Source organism: Megascapheus bottae, chromosome 17, assembly GCF_031878675.1.
Source record: "Megascapheus bottae isolate mThoBot1 chromosome 17, mThoBot2.hap1, whole genome shotgun sequence".
NCBI classification, from domain to species: Eukaryota; Metazoa; Chordata; class Mammalia; order Rodentia; family Geomyidae; genus Megascapheus; species Megascapheus bottae.
The window spans coordinates 3,469,084-3,489,766 of record NC_143525.1 but is presented as its reverse complement, the minus strand read 5'-3'; the positions used below and the strand labels follow the sequence as shown (position 1 = coordinate 3,489,766).

General features: G+C 43.0%; 1 protein-coding gene across 1 annotated transcript in view; it reads left to right on the top strand.

Annotated features, from left to right (window-relative positions):
- The first annotated feature begins 61 nt into the window (after window positions 1-61).
- Cops3 (COP9 signalosome subunit 3) overlaps window positions 62-20,683 on the top strand; it is a 31,974-nt gene continuing 11,352 nt past the window's right edge. The window contains exons 1-7 of the mRNA XM_090349397.1: window positions 62-208; window positions 4,275-4,404; window positions 9,933-10,045; window positions 10,135-10,184; window positions 11,826-11,918; window positions 15,148-15,327; window positions 19,854-19,994. Of these exons, the coding sequence (XP_090205523.1) occupies window positions 154-208; window positions 4,275-4,404; window positions 9,933-10,045; window positions 10,135-10,184; window positions 11,826-11,918; window positions 15,148-15,327; window positions 19,854-19,994 (762 nt within the window). The 5' untranslated portion in view covers window positions 62-153. The remainder of the gene's footprint in view (window positions 209-4,274; window positions 4,405-9,932; window positions 10,046-10,134; window positions 10,185-11,825; window positions 11,919-15,147; window positions 15,328-19,853; window positions 19,995-20,683) is intronic.

The following is a 20,683-nucleotide window of genomic DNA, read 5'->3' as shown; positions in this document are numbered from 1 at the left end:
CAGCCCGAGGAGATCTCGCGGTGCTTGAGTAAGCGGAAGTGACGTCGCGCCGCTTTCCAAGCCCTCTAGTGTAGCGCTGCGGCCCCTCCTCCCAGAGCGGCCGCCTTTTCCCGCGCGAGCTGCTCCTGCCGCTCGGGCCGCCTGCGGGAAAACATGGCGTCTGCCCTGGAGCAGTTCGTGAACAGTGTCCGACAGCTCTCAGCTCAAGGTAAGGTCTTGAGTTGTAGTAGGACTGGGCCTGGGGTGGCCCCTGGGTCTGGGCCTGCATCCCCAGGCGCCAGCGCGGACGGCTGGGACCGCCTTCACAGACTGATGGGCTCTGGATAGCGAAGCTATAGACCGAGGCGGGATGGAGCGCGGCTGGGCGTGAGCAGCACCTCCGCTCCGGACTTCAGCCTGGCCGCCGCCCGCCCAGCCTCCCCGCTTTCGGGCCCACGGGACACTCCTCCCCCCGCCCCCTCCCAGGCCCGGGCCCCAGCCACCGGCGCTCCGCTTGACAGTTTGGGGCGTGACTTCCGCCGGGCTCTTTCCGGAGCTCGCATTGGCTCGCTGGTCTTCCGTTCTCCTCGGTGATTGGCGCAACACCCTGCCCGTCTTGTCCCTCCTGGCCGCCCCTGACCTAGGCCTCTGGGAGCCGGCAGGAGGCGAGTCCTTTTTGGGCTCCTTGACTTGGAGGCTCTTCTTGGCTGGCCTCTCGGCCCGCGGCTGGCGCACGCTTGCCTATTTTGGGCCTACAGAATACCAGGGGAACTCTCGCTTGTAGAGCTTCATTTCTAGGGGATACAATTACAATTGTTGCCTTGATGATTGACCCGTAGTTTTCATGCTGTTGGCTAAATCATCTCATCTTCCTAATCTCAGAATCTTGGGAGTCGAAGTCATTGGAATCAACTATGTAGGTCCATTTAACTATTTGTGCTTCGGTTTCTTCATCTGCGAAGTAAAAATAAATCCCCCCCTATATGGCGTTGTGGGGATCGAATGGAGAAACCATGTAAAAATACTCGGTTGCCTAGAGTATGTGATCAAATCAATTACCGCTACAAGTCCTAGAGCTGTATGACCTTGGACACGTCACCTTTAATCTCTTCGAGTCTCATCTCCATTTGTGGAAAGGTGTTGTGTTTGTGTCTGCTATACCGTTACTGTAAGGCTTAAAAGATCTAGTACGAGTACCTGCTTGTGTGAATCCATGCTTAGTAAATAACACTTAGTAAATAAACACTAAACATGTGTTTAGGAATGAGGACACCTTCATCATTTGTGCCATAAATAATTTTTGTTTTCTAATTTGTGATATGACTAGAAGATTGAGATTGGAACCTCAGTCATTTCTGTGAGCATTTAATTTTATTGATTTTTTTTTCTTGCTAGTCCTGGAGCTTGAACTCAGGGCCTGAGCACTGTCTTGGGCTTTCTCAAAGCTGGAGTTCTACCACTTGAGCCCCAGCACCACTTCTGGCTTTTTTCTCTGTATGTGGTACTGAGGAGTCGAACCTGGGTCTTCCTGTATGCTAGGCAAGTACTCTACCTCTAAGCCAAACTCCCGGCCCCATCTGGGAGCATTTTCATTTCTTTAAGCCAGTATTGTCATTGACAACATGAAAGAGGAATGTTGGGAGAATTAAGGAAGGTCTCTTCAGCTTTGTTTTCAAATCTGTGTAAGACACTACTTTTTTTTTTTTTTTTGGCCAGCCCTGGGCTTGGGTTCAGGGCCTGAGCACTGTCCTTGGACTTTCTCAAGGCTAGCACTCTACCTTGAGCCTCAGCACCACTTCCGGCTTTTTGCTATGCATGTGGTACCAACGAATTGTAACTGGGTCTTCATGCATGCTAGGCAAGCACTCTACCACTAGACCAAACTCCCAGCCCCTAAGACACTACTTCAAGAACAGTCTGCTAGGAAGAGATAAATATAACTTTCAGTGTTGTCAGCTTCTGTGCATATTTTAGCTGCTATTACTCAGGATTTTCTCTTTCTCGTGTGTGTATGTATGTATGTGTATATGTGTACATGTGTGTACGTGTGTATGTGTATGTGCATGCACGCGTTCCAGTTCTGGGGGTCTGGGGACTTGAACTCAGGGCCTAGGTGCTCTCCTTGAGCTTGTTGGCTTAGGCTAGTGTTTTTGTTACTTGAGCCACAGTTCCACTTTCAGCTGTTTGGTAGCGATAAGAGTTTCCTGCCTTGGCTGGCTTTGTACCATGATCCTCAGATCTCAGACTCCCGAATAGCTAGGATTACAGGAGTGAGCCACCAATGCCCTGCAGTACTCAGGATTTCCTAATGTGCATCTAGAGTGAAGAGAACTTTATTTCCAGTTTTCACTGATTAGAGGGAATTTCACCAAACACATTTCTGACTGGGTTCATTTCAAATGTATATGACACATGCTTTTGATTTTTTTTTCATTGGCCTTGCACTAGTTAGCTATTTGATAATTCCACACTGTCCTAGTTTTCATTGTAAGATTCAACTCCCTATTTAATTTAATTGGGAAAAACTAATGGACAGGAATGATCATTTCCAGGTATTTCAGATTGTTGATTTATTTAGAGTAGTGGGTTTAAAACAAATGTAAATTATTCAATGGAAGAAGCTATTTCATTCTATCATTAGGTTGTAAAATAAAACAGCGGTGTGTTGGTATTGGTGCATTGGTGAATTTATAGTGTGAGAAATAACAATGTTTTCCATAAAACACTGAATTTAAAAGTGTCATTCAAAAAAGTGCCAGAAATTATTTTAAATGTTATAAGGAAAATAGGAAAAAAAGTAGAAATATTGAAAGGTAAAACTAAAAACGAATGCCCATGGACTTATACATACTACATATTACTGCCTCTAGAAAGTGAGTCTGCTAGTTACCAGAATAACATTAACATGAATCGTAAAGTACCAATTCAGTACTAATTAGGCTCCTTGCTTTTGTTGGTAAAACATAGATCAATTAAATTATTTCAAGCTGCTAGTTGATGGGCTACCCAACAGGCACTGTATTCTGAAACTACATAAACAAGATTGATCTGAATTTATTATTACCTTCCCACCACAATCCCATGTATGCAAAAAAGGCACAGAAAGGCCAGATGTCCAGTATAATCATAGGGATGAGGGTGAGGTGAGGCTTAAGCTAATTGTTAAGTGTGAAATAGGAGTTAGGTAGTAGATGGGGAGGAGAGGGATGGAGTTTAATGTCACAAAAGAAGGTGGTGTGTGAGGGGTGGTAGCAGGATGTAAGAGTGGAGAAATAGCAGCAGACCAGTTACTGCAGGGGCTTTGTAAGCCTTGAACTCAGGGGTGTTTATATTTCTTAAAACCATTGGAGTAAATAAGCTGAGTTTAATATCATCCCAACCTGCTCTCTGTCTGGAGCTCAGGCTTGAGTACTTTCCCTTAGCTTTTTTTTGTGTGTAAGTCTGGCAATTTATCACTTGAGCCACACCTGTATGTCAGGTTTTTTATTTATTTATTTTTTGTAGGTTGTGAGGCTTGAACTCTGCCTGGGCGCTTCCCCTGAGCGCTCCAGCTCAAGGCTACCACTCTGCCCCTTGAGCCACAGTGCCACTCTTGGTTTTCTAGTGGTTAATTGGAAATAAGAGTTTCCCAGACTTTAGTGCCCAGGCTGGCCTTGGATCTCGATCCTCAGATCTCAGCCTCCTGAGTAGCTAGGATTACAGGTGTGAGCCACTGTGCACAGCTTACTTCAGGTGTTTTGGAGATGAGAATTTCAGTGACTTTTCTACTTGGGCTGACTTTGAACCTCAGTCTTCAGACCTTTACCTCCTTCCTGAGTAGCTAGGATTACAGGTGTGAGCTCCTGAATTTCATCTCGGAAAGATGGAAGCAGACATACTATTAGAAGATTATGATATAGTCTGGACAAGAAATGATGGAATCTAAGTCAAGAGGGGAGAGAAAGGAATATAGCTGAAGGGTTTAGGGAGTAAAATCATTGGATGGCCTTTAGGGTATGGTGGGGGAGATGAAGGAGGTGGTAATAGTAATGTATATATTTTTGGCTTGGGGGACTGGAAAAGGGACTAGAGGAAAAGAAAAGCTTCTAGATCCTGAGGGAAACAGGATTATCTTTTGATTAGTTCTAATGCATAAGTAGATAGTTTTACTTCTTTGTTTCCTTCAGTGTTCAATTGAAGGGAAGGAGACCTAAGAAATCAGCTTTAGGCATTTCAACTTTAAGCACAAAATCTGGTTATAGTTCCCTTAGTTGGGTTTAGTATTGTGACTGAATGTTAACATTCCTGTTTTGCAGGGCAAATGACCCAGCTTTGCGAACTGATCAACAAAAGCGGGGAACTCCTTGCGAAGAATTTGTCCCATCTGGACACTGTGCTCGGGGCTCTGGATGTACAAGAACACTCTTTGGGCGTCCTTGCTGTTTTGTAAGAGTCATTTTCTTTCACAGTTTCATGGTTGTTAAAACTGAGCATTCTGTACCTGTGTGTGTAGAAAGTAAGTTATTGTACACAATACTGAACTCCTTTTATAAAACTATAGTTTTACTAAGTTTTGTGATTTGACTCATCCATGTTTATACAGATATGTATTTTATTTATTTATTTTTTTGTGGATCATGGGTCTTGAACTTGGCCTGTGTGCTACTGCCCTACCCTCGAGCCAAGCCCCATTTCACACTCTTTTAGAGGTTAATTGGAGATAAGAGTCTCAAGTTCTTTTGTGCCCGGGCTGGCTTTGAACCTTGATCCTCAGATCTCAGCCTCCTGAGTATCTAGGATTATAGGTGTGAGCCACTGTGTCTGGCTTGTTTATACAGATTTTGAAATTTATTAAAAAAATAAATAGGTCATCTCAGTTGAAGATAATATAGCTACAGTTTACAGTTTTCAGTCACTGGAGTAATTTTTTTTTTTTTTTTTTTTTTTTTGGTACCAGAGGCCTGAGTGCCGCCCTTAAGCTTTTTTTGCTCAAGACTGGTACTCTACTACTTCTGGCTTTTTGGTGGTTAGTTGGAGATAAGAGTCACATGGATTTTCCTGCCCTGACTGGCTTTGGACTGTGATCTTTATATCTGTCTCCTGGGTAGCTGATTATAGGTGTAAGCTACTGGTACCTGGTCTTATTGGCATACTTCTATTAATGTAATCTATAGGCTTTTTTTTTTTTTTTTTTGCCAGTTGTGGAGCTTGTACTCAGGGCCTGAAATCTGTTCTTGGGCTTTTTTCAAGGCTAGAGCTCTACCACTTGAGCCACAGCACCACTCCCAGCTTTTTTCTATGTATATGGTATCAAACAATCAAACCCAGGTCTAGGCAAGCACTCTACACTAGGACAAGCTCCCAGTCTCTATAAGCTTTTGATGTCATTGTTGGTACTGGTGCTTGAACTCAAGACATTGTATGCTTACTGTGCTAGTGCTCTATCACTTGAACCACACCTCTAACACTGCTTTTTGATGGTTATTTTTTTTTTTTTTTTTTTTGCCAGTCCTGGGCTTGAGCTCAGGGCCTAAGCACTGTCCTTGGACTTTCTCAAGGCTAGAACTCTACCACTTGAGCCTCAGCACCACTTCCAGCTTTTTCTATATATGTGGTACCAAGGAATCGAACCCGGGTCTTCGTGCATGCTAGGCAAGCACTTTAACCACTAGGCCAAGTTCCTGGCCCAGATGGTTATTTTTTTACATGGAGTCTCATGGACTTTTCTTCCTGAGCTGGTTTTGAACAGAGATGCTCTGGATTGCAAAACTTTAGAGTAACTAAACTTGTAAGCTTGAGCCACTAGCACCTGGCAATTTTTTTTTTTCTCACCAGTACTGGAGCTTGAACTCAGAGCCTGAGCACTGTCCTTGGGCTTTTTTCCTTAAGGGTAGTGCTCTGCCACTTGAGCCACAGCACCACTTCTGGCTTTTCTATGTATGTGTTACGGAGGAATTAAAAACCCAGGCCTTTGTACATGCTAGGTAAGGACTCTACCATTAGACCAAACTCCTGGGCTGTCAATTGTTTTTCTAAACTAGAAAGAAAATGAGAAGAGTGATGATGGACATGATGGAATACATTAATTGATTTGCTGTTTTATAATTCAAATTAAATAGATGAAATTAAATAGACTTAATTCAAGTGGGCTTCCTTGTAACTTGTGTAATTGACAGTAAAAGTGTATTTTCCCTCAGGGTTATATTATAGATTGAGATTGATGGCAGATGATAAGATCATTTCCATGGAAACATTTTGAAGCTTTAAGTTCTTTTAGTGTATTTTATGGAGAGAGAAGCCTAAACTTGTGACTGTTACCTTGGGTTTAAAATCTGCTATCTTCCAGTTACAAGATATGGGGCATCAACTTTATACTTTCATTTATATAATCAGAAACACCATGCCTCACTGACCTATTGTGAACTCCAAAGTATAATTGGAGATACGAGCTGACATTGTTATGTTGGACAATGCTGTATAGATAGATGGAAGTAGTCAAAGTGAAAGATATAGGGGGATTGTTTATCCTGATACTGGTTTTGATAGTTCTGTTTTTTCTTTAAGAGGGTCTTGAAATTGACTCATAAGCAGTACTCTAGTGGTGGGAACTTGTATACTTTCTCCCATGCAGCCCTCTTTCTTATGGCAAAGGATCACACCATCTGGCCAGTTACTTAAAAGAGACAATTTGAGTACCCCTTTTTCTCCCTGCTCCTTCTTTTGAGTCTTGCCTATCAGTTCTGCCCCCTCTCTATCCCCTAGACAGACTACAGTATCACTTGACTGATTCCTGGCTTCAGTAATTTGACCTGAGCCCCAACTTCCTGCCAGTCTATAACTGTCATGTTGGCTGCCTCAGTACTTCCCTCTTTAAAGCAGGAAAAGCAACACCTGATTTTTGTTTTTGTTGGTACTGGAGTTTGAACTCAGAGCCTCATGCTTGGTAGCCATGTACTTTGCAACATAAGCCACATTCCTGACCCTTGTTTTGTTTTTTTTGGTGGATCATGGGGCTTGAACTCGGCCTAAGCCTGTCCCTGAGTTCTTCAGCTCAAGGCTACTGCCCTACCCTTGAGCCAAGCCCCACTTCATACTTTTCTAAAGGTTAATTGGAAGTAAGAGTCCCAGGCTGGCTTTGAACCTTGATCCTCAGATCTTAGCCTCCTGAGTAGGATTCTACAGACATGAGGTGAGCCACTGTGCCCAGGCTCTCAGCCCAGATTAACTCAGCTCCCAGCCCCCAGCTGGTTAACTTGGGTGTGTTTATGTGGTTTTTGTTTATGTTGTTTGGCTGTTCCTTGGGCTTGAACTCAGGGCCTACACGCTATCCTTGGATCTCTTGGTGCTCAAGGCCAGTTTCACCACTTGAGCCACAGTGCTATTTCTGATTTTCCAATGGTTAATTGGGGATACGAGTCCCATAGACATTTCTGCGTAGGAAATCAGATCTCAGCCTACTGAATAGCTAGAATCCTAGCTATTACAGGTGTGAGCCACACATGCTTGGCTGCCCTTGCATTCTTACTCATGTCTTATTTATTCATTTATTTATTTATGGCAATCCTAGGCTTGAGCTCAGGGCCTGAGCACTGTCCTTGCGGTTTTTTTTTTTTTTTCTCAGTTTTGGCTTTATCTATGTATTTGATACCCAGGAATCAAACCTGGGTCTTGGTGCATGCTAGGCAAGCACTCTACCACTAGGTCAAACTCCTGGCCCTCTTTTTTTTTGTTGTTGTGAGGCTTGAACTCTGGGCCAGGGCGCTGTCCCTGAGTTCTTCAACTCAAGGCTAGCACTCTATCACTCGAGCCATAGTGATACTTCTGGTTTTCAGGTGGTTAATTAAAGATAAGTCTGAAGGACTTTCATGTCCAAGCTGGCTTTGAACCCCGATCCTCAGATCTCAGCCTCCTGAGTAGCTAGGATTACCGGTGTGAGCTTCCTGCGCCCAATGAGCTCTATGTCTTAAACCACACCTCCAGTTAATTGAAGATGGAGTCTCTCAGACTTTCTGCCGGGGTTATCTTCGAACCATTATGCTTCAGATCTCATCTTCCTGGGTAGCTAAGACTATAGGTATATTCCACTAGTGCTTAGGAACTATTAAGTGGGGGTGTTTTTGTTTTGTTTTTTAATGGTGTAGTTGGCGGTAATGGGTCTTGAAATCAGAGCCTCATACTTTTTTTTTTTTTTTTTTTTTTTTTGCCAGTCCTGGGCTTGAGCTCAGGGTCTGAGCACTGTCCTTGGACTTTCTCAAGGCTAGCACTCTACCACTTGAGCCTCAGCACCACTTCTGGCTTTTTTCTATGTATGTGGTACCGAGGAATCGAACCCGGGTCTTCGTGCATGCTAGGCAAGCACTTTAACCACTAGGCCAAACTCCCGGCCCAGAGCCTCATACTTTTTCACTCAAAGTTGGGACTCTACAAAATGAGCCATACCTTCACTTGCAGCTTTTTGTTGGTTAATTGGAGATAAGAGTCACTTGAGGGCCGAGAGCGTGTCCTAGTGGTAGAGTGCTCACCTTGCATGCACGAAGCCCTGGGTTCGATTCCTCAATACCATATTCGCAGAAAAAGCCTGAAGTGGCGCTGTGGCTCAAGTGGCAGAGCACTAACCTTGAGCAAAGTGTCCAAAGACAGTACCCAGACTCTTGAGTTCAAGCCCCAGACTGGCAAAAAAAAAAAAAGTCACTTGAATTTAGCCAGGCAGTTGGTGGCTCACTTCTGTAATCCTCGCTACTCAGAAAGCTGAAATCTGAGGATATCGGTTCAAAGCTAGTCCCGGTGTGGAAGTCTGTGAGATTCTTTTTTTTTTTTTTAAATGGGTCATGGGGCCTGAAGTTGGCCTGGGCAATGTCCCTGAACTCTTCAGTTCAAGGCTACCACCCTATTCCTGGGCCTGAATGATGTCCCTGAGCTTGTTAGCTCAAGGCTACTACCATACCCTTGAGCTAAGCCCCACTTCTTATTTTCTAGAGGTTAATTTGAGATAAGAGTCTCAGGTCCTTTTGTGCCCAGAGTGGCTTTGAACCTTGATCCTCAGATCTCAGCCTCCTGAGTAGCGAGGATTACAGGCATGAGCCACTTCTCGGCCATGAGATTCTTACCTCCAATTAGCCACCAGAAAACCAAAAGTGAATCTGCTGTGGTAGAGCAATAGCCTTGAGCTAAAGATCTCAGAGCACGGAGGCCCAAAGTTCAAGCCCCATGACTGACCAAAAAATAAAAAAGGGAAGAGTCACTTGAATTTGTCTGTTCAATTTGGCTTTGAATTACAGTTCTCAGATCACAGCCTCCTGAGTAGCTAGGATTGTAGAAATGAGTCACCAGTGCCCAACTTCAGAGGGCAGTTCATTGTTACATTTCCATATATATTTAACATTATTCCAGTCCTACCACAGCCAGCAATTCATTTTTAATGAAATATCCTGACTACATTAAACCTAAACAGAAAATTATAAACAATTTTTCATTAAAAATTTATATTTATCTTATTCACAAGTATCAGCAACCTGTATATAGTTGCATTTAAATGAGCTTCTCATTTTGAAAGTTGTCTCTTTTTTGGGAGGGATTGGTGTTTGAAACTCGGGCTGCCTGCTTGCATTTGATTAAGTTGACCTTTTTTGTTGTTGGTCTTGGGCCTTGAACTTGAGTGAGGACTGTACCCTGTCCCTGAGCTCTTTGCTCAACGGTAGCCCTCTACCACTCTGAGCCATAGTGCCACTTCTGGTTTTCTGGTGGGTTAATTAGAGAGAAGAGTCTCACGGACTTTCCTGCTCAGGCTGGCTTTGAACTGTGATTCTCAGATCTTAGCTTCCTGACTAGGTAGGAATACAGATGTGAGCCACCAATGACTGGTAAAGTTGGCCTTTTTTAACCTCACAGTATTGGAAGCAGGAGCACCTCATTTGTAAGTTTACGTTTACCCTAGGAAATACCAGGATAATTAGATCCTTTTCTTCCTATTGTAGGTTTGTGAAGTTTTCTATGCCTAGTGTTCCTGACTTCGAAACACTGTTCTCCCAGGTTCAGCTTTTCATCAGTACTTGTAATGGGGAGCACATTCGATATGCAACAGACACTTGTAAGCTAAATAATATTTTATTCTTGTTTGAATATGAGTTACCTTTATGATTATTTGTATTTTCACTGTTTTGTTATTATTGTATCTAGTTGCTGGGCTTTGCCATCAGCTAACAAATGCACTTGTGGAGAGAAAACAGGTAAGAAATGTCGTGTAAGTATTCATAGTTTTGTTATAACATGTATCTAACTCACATAGTTAACTAGTTTAAGTTTCCAGGTTAGTACTCAGCATCTCAGCACTTAATATATATGGTTCCTTGAACAAACCCCAAGCCTTTGCTGTAAGGATGTCTAGATTTCAGAAGAGTCAGTATCTAGAGAGAAATGACTAATGTTATTTAAATCTGCCAATCTGGGGGGCTGGGAGTTTGGCCTTGTGGTAGAGTGCTTGCCTAGCATGCATGAAGACCCGGGTTCGATTCCTCAATACCACATACATAGAAAAAAGCCGAAAGTGGGGCTGAGGCTCAAGTGGTAGAGCTCTAGCCTTGAGAAAACCCAAGGACAGTGTTCAGGCCCTGAGCTCAAGCTCAAGTGGCCAAAAAAAAAAAAAAAAATCTGCCAATCTGGGCTGGGAGTTTTGCTTCATGGTACCTTTTTGGTATGTGTGAGGCAAATGGTTTTATCCCCAATCAATTACTGTCTGTTATAATATGCTACATCTTGTTAATATTATTCACTTAGTGCACGCATGTGTGTGTGTGTGCGCGTGCTTGTGTATGTGTGCGCTGGTTGTGGGATTTGAACTTGAGGCCTGGGTGCTGTCCCTGATGATGATGATGATGATTATGATGATGATGATGATGATGATGATGATTTTATCTGTTGGAGGGCTTGAATTCAGGGCTTTGGCCACTGTCCCTGAGCTCTCTTGCTAAAGGCTAGCATTCTACCCTTTGAACCACAGCTTCACTTCTGGCTTTTCTTTTTTTGTATGATTAATTAGCTTTAAACCTTGATTCTCAGATCTCATCCTCCTGAGTAGTTAGGATTACAGGCGTGAGCCATAGGTACTGGGCTTGAAAGTGAACTCCTTCCACCCCCAGTCCTGGACTTGAATTCAAGGCCAGGGCACTCTCCCTGAGCCTTTCTGTGCTCAAGGCTAGTGTTCTACCTCTTGAGCTACAATACCACTTCAGTTTTTTTCTGTATATGTGATACTGAGGAATTGAACTCAGGTCTTCATGCATGCTAGAAAAGCACTCTACCACTAGGCGATGCTCCTGGCCTTGAAAGTGAACTTTTAACATTACTGCCTGGAAGGAGGCAGAACACAAAAGGAATTCATTGTTTTTCTGTTCTGTAGAAGTACTAAGTAGAGAATTTGGCAGAGATGACTTAAAAAAATGTTCCTGTCTTGAGCTGGGAGTTTGGCCTAGTGGTAAAGTGCTTGCCTAGCATTCATGAAGACCTGGGTTCGATTTCTTGGTACCACATACATAGAAAAGCCAGAACTGGTGCTGTGGCTCAAGTGTAGAGAACTAGCCTTGAGGAAAGCCCAGGAACAATGCTAAGGCCCTGAGTTCAAACCTTGGGACTGGCAAAAAAAAAAAAAATACGGTACTGGATTATCTAAATATTCTTAAAAAAAAAAAAGTTAAAAAAATATTTCAAAACTTAATGAACACAGGCATTTCCTGACAGAGTGTGGAGACCTCGTTTTCCTATTTGAAAGAACCTATCAATTAGTGTTATTTTTTATTTGTAAGTGACAACATTAAGATCCATTGTGCTGCCAACTTTGAGAACTTATCTGAAAGAGATGTCATTTCTGACAGCCCCTCCGAGGAATTGGCATCCTTAAGCAAGCCATAGACAAGATGCAGATGAATACAAATCAGCTGACCTCAATACATGCTGATCTCTGCCAGGTAAGCAACCGAAGTGTGTGATTCTGAGGCTAGAGTATAAGACTATTTAATAGGTAAAGGTAAATGGCTGTAGATTATGCTATGTTGTAGAAGTTGAAATATGTAAAGTGGGGGCTTGGCTACTAAGCTTTTAGGATAGAGTAATTTTGACATTTTGAAAAATTAAGATCATTTTCTGTAACTGAGAATAAGGACAGGTAACTTTTTTTTTTTTTTTTTTTTTTTTGCCAGTGCTGGGCTTGAGCTCAGGGCCTGAGCACTGTCCTTGGACTTTCTCAAGGCTAGAGCTCTACCATTTGAGCCTCAGCACTATTCCGGCTTTTTCTTTTGTATGTATGTGGTACCGAGGAATTGAACCCTGTCTTTTGTGCATGGTAGGCAAGCACTCTACCACTAGGCCAAACTCCCGGCCCCACAGGTAACTTTTATATGGTAAAAATGTTGTTTAGCCAGGTGCTGGTGGTTCATGTAATATTAGCTACTCTGGAGGCTGAGATCTGAGGATTACAATGTGAAGCCAGTTTGGACAGGGAAGTCCATGATACTCTTATCTTCACTTGACCACACACTAACACGCACACACACACACACAATTTATCTATTTACTTATTTTTTTGTGGCTTGAGGCTCTTATCTTCATTTAGCTACTTAAAAACTAGAGGGGGAGGGGCCGGGATTTTGGCCTAGTGGTAGTGTGCTTGGCTAGCATGCACAAAGATCCAGGTTCGATTCCTCGGTACCACATACATACAAAAAAGGCGTAAGTGGTGCTGAGGCTCAAGTGGTAGAGCTCTAGCCTTGAGAAAGTCCAAGGACAGTGCTCAAACCCTGAGCTCAAGCCCAGGACTGGCACAAAAAAAACAAAACAAAAAACCTGGAGGGGGAGCTATGGCCTAAGTGGTAGAGCAGTAGTTATGAGCACAAAAGAAAAACATTTGGGGACAATATTTAAGTTCTGAATTCAAGTCGCAGAACCAGCACAAGAAAAAAAAAGGTAGAAAGGAAGGTATGAAGTATTCTTTTTCTTGTTTACCAAGCACTGTTTCTTTCCAAAGAAAAACCTGGTAGTGGACCTGGAGTTTGGCCTAGTGGAAGAGTGCTTGCACAAAAGCCCAAGTTTGATTTCTTGGTACCACATACATAGAAAAACAAGAAATGGTGCTGTGGCTCAAGTGGCAGAGCATTAGCCTCCTGAGTAGCTAGGATTACAGGCATGAGCCGCCACTCTCGGCTTTGCTTACTATTTCTATGTATTTGGGGGTTTTGCCAGTTCTGGGGATTGAACTCAGGGTATGGACACTGTCCTTGGGCTTTCTCAAGGCTAGAATTCTACCACATGAGCTACAGCATCACTTCTGGCTTTTTTTGTGTATGTGGTACCGGGGTATTGGATGCAGGGCTTTGTGCATGCTAGGTGAGCTCTCTACCACTAGGCCATTGCTCTCTGCCCCTCTTTCTATGTATTTGTAAGAGTCACTTTGGCAAGGCTCTAGTGGCATACAGCTACTCAGGAGGCTAAGATCTGGAGGATCAGTTTGAAGCCAGTTCAGGCAGAAAAAAGTTCGTTCGACTTCATATTCAAAATAACTGGGAAAAAGCAGAGCTAGAGACATGGCTCAGGTGGCAGAATGCCAGCCCAGAAAGTACAAGGACTGAATTCAAACCCCAGCACCTCTACACACATTTAAAAGAATAACAAACCAGGGGCTGGTTTTGTCCCCATTTCCCTCTCCCCACCTTTGTCGGGGTCTTCCGTCCCCAGTCCCTCTCCATCAGCAGGAGGGACAGGGAGAACCTGCCCCGACCAGGATGAACCCAGCGAGATTAGGGCCCACTGACCACCCAGCCCTCCTTCTCTGGAGCACAAACAGCCACATCAGGCAGCTTCGTCAAGGCAGGAATCTCTCTTTGTTCCGGAAGTCCCCCCTCCTACTATCAGGTGCCAGAGCCTATCAGCACAAAGGTGGGCAGGGCAGGGAGGTCCCACTATAGGTCTCAGCAGAGAGTGATAAAGTAACAACACATTTGTAAACAATGGTAATCAAGTTTTGCGCCTTGCCTCATTGCCCCTTGCCTCAAAGCAGTAACACTTGCATGTTGTCTTGCCTCTCAGCAGAAAGTAATTACTGACGATATAGCTCAAAGTTAGACATGGTGTTACTGGGCCCCCAGCACACCGGAGTTTGGCCGGGAGTTTGGCCTAGTGGTAGAGTGCTTGCCTAGCATGCATGAAGACCCAGGTTGGATTCCTCGGTACCACATACATAGCAAAAAGCCGGAAGTGGTAGAGTGCTAGCCTTGAGAAAGTCCAAGGACAGTGCTCAAGCCCTGAGCCCAAACCCAGGACTGGCAAAAAAAATAAATAAATAAAAGAGAGACAAGGGCCTAAGCTGGGTGCCAATGGCTCACGCCTACAGTCTTAGTTACTCAGGAGGCTGAGATCTGAGGATCGAGGTTCAAAGCCAGCTGGGCCACAAAAATCCATGAGACTGTTAACTCCAGTTAACCCACCAGAAAACTAGACGTGGTACTGTGGCTCAAGGGGCAGAGTGTAACCTTGAGCTGAAGAGCTTAGGGACAGTACCCAGGCCCAGAGTTCAAGCCCAGTACTGGCAAAAAAAAAAAAAAAAAGGAAGAAAGTGAAAGAAAGAAAAGAAAAACTTGTTTGCCCTTCTGTAAACAAATGGGTATTGGCTAGGTTATGTGGTAACTAAGTACATTTGTTCAGTCTTCATTTATTTGCTTATTTATTTATTCATTTATTTAGTGCCAGTCTTGGGGATTGAACTCAGGGCCTGGGTGCAATTCCTGGGGTTTAGTGCTCAAGGCTAGTATTCTTACCACTCCAGACACCATACTACTTCCAGCTTCTTGAATAATTAGAAGAGTCTCACAAACTTTTCTTCTTTGTATGGCTTCTAACCACAATCCTCAGATTGCCGTCTCCTGAGTAGTTAGAATTGTAAGGATGGGCCACCAGTGCCCAGCTTGTATTTATTTTTAATTTGTGGTGTTAGGTAGTTATTGTTTTTAAAATAAATGCTGCTTTATTTTGTCTGACTAAGAATTATGGTGACATTTTGATTATTTTAATCAATAAATTGTAAAATAAGACATTTCCTTGAAATTTATAGAATCTATGGATTTGTTTTCTGCTAAATCCTGCCACAGTAAAGTTAAAATGATGATTTGGGGGGGAAAAAGTGATATGGCATAAATGTTTTCACAGCTTTGTTTGCTGGCAAAATGTTTTAAACCTGCCCTTCCGTATCTTGATGTGGACATGATGGATATTTGTAAAGAGAATGGAGCATATGATGCAAAACACTTTTTATGTTACTATTATTATGGAGGGATGATCTATACTGGACTGAAGAACTTTGAAAGAGCACTCTACTTTTATGAACAGGTAATACTTCCTCTACATTTCCCTGAGGTAATTTGAACTTGTATATCTTAGGGGGCCCCTCTAGGTTTATAACCGGAGTGGATCAGGTGTGGGGCTTCTATAGCTTAGGAGGTAGGTTTTCTCAGAACTTGGTTCCTTTGATTATGTAAATACAAGTCACTTGTCACTTAGATCCTATTAGACTTTTCTTTTCTTTTTTTTGCCAGTCCTGGGCTTAAGCTCAGGGCCTGAGGACTGTCCTTGGATTTTTCTCAAGGCTAGAACTCTACCACTTGAGCCTCAGCACCACTTTGGCTTTTTCTAAGTATGTAGTACCAAGGAATTGAACCCGGGTCTTCGTGCATGCTAGGCAAGCACCCTACCACTAGGCCAAACTCCCAGCCCGCCTATTAGACTTTTCAAGTTAAAAAATCTCTTGACCTTTTTGGCTTTTTTTGTTTTCCTATAGGGAAGAAATTGAACTCAATAGTCTCTGGAGTATCTTCTTATTCTAAAGCTTGATTTGAACCTAATGTCAAGCAATGTCTATTGGGTTGAACTTAGTTCCATACTCTCCCCTACCCCCTGCCTTCCCAAGCTGGCAGATGTGCCTCTTGAACCATACCTCCAGTTCTAGCAACCTTAAGTATGTATGCAGTTATAGATAGTATTATCTAAATTCCAGAAAATGACAGATTTTTTTTTTTTTTTTTTTGCCAGTCCTGGGCTTGAGCTCAGGGCCTGAGCACTGTCCTTGGACTTTCTCAAGGCTAGAGCTCTACCACTTGAGCCTCAGCACCACTTCTGGCTTTTATCTATGTATGTGGTACCGAGGAATCGAACCCGGGTCTTCATGCATGCTAGGCAAGCACTTTAACCACTAGGCCAAACTCCCGGCCCTGTCTCTGAGCTTTTTCAAGGCTATAGCTCCACCACTTGAACCTCAGTACTACTTCTGACTTTTTCTATATATGTGGTACTAAAGAATCAAAGCCAGGTGTTAGTGCATGCTAGGCAAGCACTCTACTACTAGGCCAAGCTCCCAGCCCAAGATGTATTTATTTTATTGATTGTGGGGCTTGAACTCTGGGCCTGAGTGCTGTCCCAGAGTTCTTCAGCTCAAGGCTACTGCCCTACCCACAATACCACTTCTGGTTTTCTGGTGATTAATTGCAGGTAAGTCTTATGGACTTTAGTGCCTGAGCTGGCTTTTGCTTTGAATTGTGATCCTTAAATCTTAGCCTCCTCAGTAGCTAGAATTACCACTGTGCCCAGCTCCTAGATTTATTCTGTATTTATTTTATTATTTTATGGGTCATGTGGTTTGAACTCTTGGCCTGGGTGATGTCCCAAAGTAGCTCAAAGCTACCACCCTTCCCCTGGGCCTGGGCCTCATCCCTATGCCCTTCAGCTCAAGGCTACTGCCCTACCCTTGAGCCAAGCCCACTTCCCAGTTCCTAGAAGTTAATTGGAGATAAGAATCTCAGGTCCTTTTGTGCCCAGGCTGGCTTTGAACCTTGGTCCTCAGATCTCAGCCTCCTGAGTAGCTAGGATTACAGGCCTGAGCCACCGGCATTATTATTATTATTATTATTATTATTATTATTATTATTATTATTATTATTATTGTGTGAGAGTAATTGCAACCTGAAAGCCAGTGGCTCACACCTATTATTCTAGCTATGTGGGATGCTGAGGTTGTTGGGCACCCTTTAATGTCAGATTGAACTGAAAAGTTCTAGAGACCCATTTTTCACTGAGGAGGGGTCTAGCTATATGGGAAACCTAACATAGGTAGACTTGGCCCAGACACAAGCCTAAGCAGAAAAGGACATGGAAATACAAATCATTGTGTCATACTAGTTCACATCTACTAAGATTACTAACATGTAAAAAGACAGCAAGAAAAGTGGCACTGTGGCTCAAAAGTGGTAGAGTGCTTCTCATGGAGAGTGCCCAGGCCCTGAGTTGAAGCCCCACAACCAACAGAGCATATTTTGGGATACAGTTTGAAAGGGATCCACCCTCACTGCTATCATGCAACACATGTTGGTGTGGGGCCTGGTGCTAAACCATTTGTAGATGATCTGTTTCTGGATTGGGTGTGTAGCAAAGTAGCTCTCTTGCTGTGATCTGTTAAAAATGAGTCACACACATGCGCACACAATAAATAAGAAAAGCCATGACTCGGGCCGGGAGTTTGGCCTAGTGGTTAAAGTACTTGCCTAGCATGCACAAAGACCCGGATTCGATTCCTCGGTACCACATACATAGAAAAAAGCCAGAAGTGGTGCTGACGCTCAAGTGGTCGAGCTCTAGCCTTGAGAAAGTCCAAGGACAGTGCTCAGGCCCTGAGCTCAAGCCCAGGACTGGCAAAAAAAAAAAAAAAAAAAAAAAAAAGAAAAGCCATGACTCAGTTGATAGAGCACTTGTCAGTGAGTGTTAGATACTCAGTTTGCGTTCCTTTCTCATACCAAAAAAATATCAACCCTTATCTGGGCCCCAGTGGTTCATGCCTATAATCCTAGCTACTCAGGAGGCTAAGATCTGAGGATTGTGATTCAAAGCTAGCTTGGGTAGGAAAGTCCATGAGATTCTCTCTTTTTTTTTTTTTGGCCCTCCTGGGGCTTGAACTTAGAGCCTGGGCACTGTCATTGGGCTTTCTCAGGGATAGAACTCTGCCACTTGAGCCACAACACCATGTTGACTTTTTCTGTTTATGTGGTACCAGGGAATAGAACCCAGGGCTTTGTATATGCTAGGCAAGTACCCCATGAGATTATCTACAGTTTACTATCAAAGTACTGGAAATGTCACTGTGGCTTAAAGTGGTAGAGCATTAGCCTTGAGCATAAGAGCTCAGAGGCAGTGCCTAGCCCCTGAGTTCAAGCCCCATGACCAGCACCAAAAACAAAACAAAACTTAAAAAATGGTAACCAGTTTTGGCAAAAATGTACAAAATTAAGAACTTTCATAATTTACTGGCAAGCTTGTAAAATGACACAATTACTTTGGAAATGAAGTTGGCAGTTAAACTCAGTGTTTGGGAGTGTAGCTCAATGGTGGAGTACTTACTTTATCTACTTAACAATCTGTACACCCCTACTCCACTCCCCCCAAAAAGAGAAGGACAGAAAAACCTGGAGTTACCATGTTTTACTCCTAAGAATATACGGGTAAGAAAAATGAAGACATATGTCAACACTAAAACATGTAATAAAGCTGGAAGTGGTGCTGTGGCTCAAGTGATAGAACACCAGCCATGAGAAAGCTCAAGGATAGTGCCCAGGCCCTGAGTTCAAGCCCCAGGACTGGCAAAAAAGAAAAAATAAATGAGCCACAGGCTGGGAGTTTGGCCTAGTGATAGAATGCTTGCCTAGCATACACAATTGAACCTGGGTTCAATTCCTTGGTACCACATACTTAGAAAAAGCCAGAAGTGGTGCTGTGGCTCAAATGGTAGAGCAAAAGCTCAGGGATAGTGCTCAAGCTCAAGTTTAAGCCCCAGGACTGGCAAAATAATAATAATAATAATCATAGGTCAGGCTCACAAAACACCATCTGGCATCAGATCTTTGGCCAAAATGAAAACTAGAAGCTCATCAGGTATGGGACAAGTAAGTTTATATGAATTGATAGCAGTTAATGCTCCATGAATAAATTTGATTCACAGTTATGAAAATAATTTTCTTTTTTGCCAGTCCTGGGCTTGAACTCAGGGCCTGAGCACTGTCCTTAGATTTTTCTCAAGGCTAGAGCTCTACCACTTGAGCCACAGCACCATTTCCGGCTTTTTCTATGTATATGTGGTATCAAGGAATTGAACCTGGGTCTTCGTGCATGCTAGGCAGGCACTATACCACTAGGCCAAACTCCCGGCCCAGAAATGTAAGTTTTTATTATTCATGAGACTGCTTTATATAGTGCTTTAAATTATTTTCTACTGATAGGACTAGATTCTAATTTAATTAAGGAAACTTATAAGGGAATAATAATAATAATGCGTCAGGTATTGGTGGCTCACACTTGTAACCTTAACTCTTCAGGTTGCTAAAATTTGAGGATTGAGGTTTGAAGTGAACCTTGACAGGAAAGTCTGTGAGACTCTTATCTTTTTTTTTGGCCACCCCTGGGGCTTGATCTCAGGATCTGAGCACTGCCCTTGGCCTTTTTCCTCAAGGTAATACTCTACCACTTGAGCCACAGCACCACTTCTGGCTTTTCTCTGTATGTGGTATCGAGGAATTGAACCCTGGTCTTTGTGCATGCTAGGCAAACACTCTACCATTAGGCTAAACTCTTGGCCCTTGAGACTCTTTATCTTCAATTAACCACCCAAAAACTGGAAGTAGAGCTGTGATTCAAGTGGTAGAAGCACTGGCCTTGGACAAAAAAGCTCAGGGACAGTGTCCGGGTCCTGAGCTCAAGTCCCAGGATTGGTGCATGTATGCATCCCCACATATGCAAGTAATAATGAGTCATTACCTCTTGCTGTTTCTTCCTGCAGTGTACTGTTTCTTGACACTATACATTCTTCTCTTACTCAGGCTATAACTACTCCTGCCATGGCCGTCAGTCATATCATGTTGGAATCATACAAAAAGTATATTCTAGTGTCTTTGATATTACTTGGCAAAGTACAACAGCTACCAAAATATACATCTCAAATTGTGGGTAGATTTATTAAGGTGAGTTATTAAAATTAATTTTTGTATATGATATATACATAAATTTTAATGACATGTCTCTAATTTTATTTTATAATGATTAAGCAGTTTCCCAAGCAGTTTCAGATTAGCAGACCCTTATTAACTGCCCTGTAGCATTTCAGTTAGTCAGTGTACCTAGCTTCATTCTAGTCCACAAACACTCTGCTTATCTGCTGCAAAGAACATTTCTCAGAATGCTCTTTTTAGACTAAGTACTAAGATGGCAGGTATTTAAGCTGTTTTATAAGGGTTGATTTTTTCAATTTTGATTTCCTCATTACATTTAAGCCAAAACGCTAGGAGAGAGGAGGGGTAGAGGGGGATGATGTTGATTGGATTGAACTCTACCTTTTCAAATGTGGGAACATCTTACTAGAGCTCCAGTATGAAGACCACAGCTCTGTCTCACTGTACTTTTTTGTTCTAGTTCTGACAACCCAGCTTTGTGACAGTATTTTTAAAATACCTTATTTTTTATAAAGTACACATTTATAAAAATTGACACTTGGAAGGGATTATGAGTATAGTCTTTTTGTGTGTGTGTGTGTGGGGGGGGTCATTGGCCTGGGCACTGTCCCTGAGCTCTTCAGTTCAAGGCTATTGCCGTACCCTTGAGCCAAGCCCCACTTCCCATTTTCTAGAGGTTACTTGGAGATAAGAGTCCCACC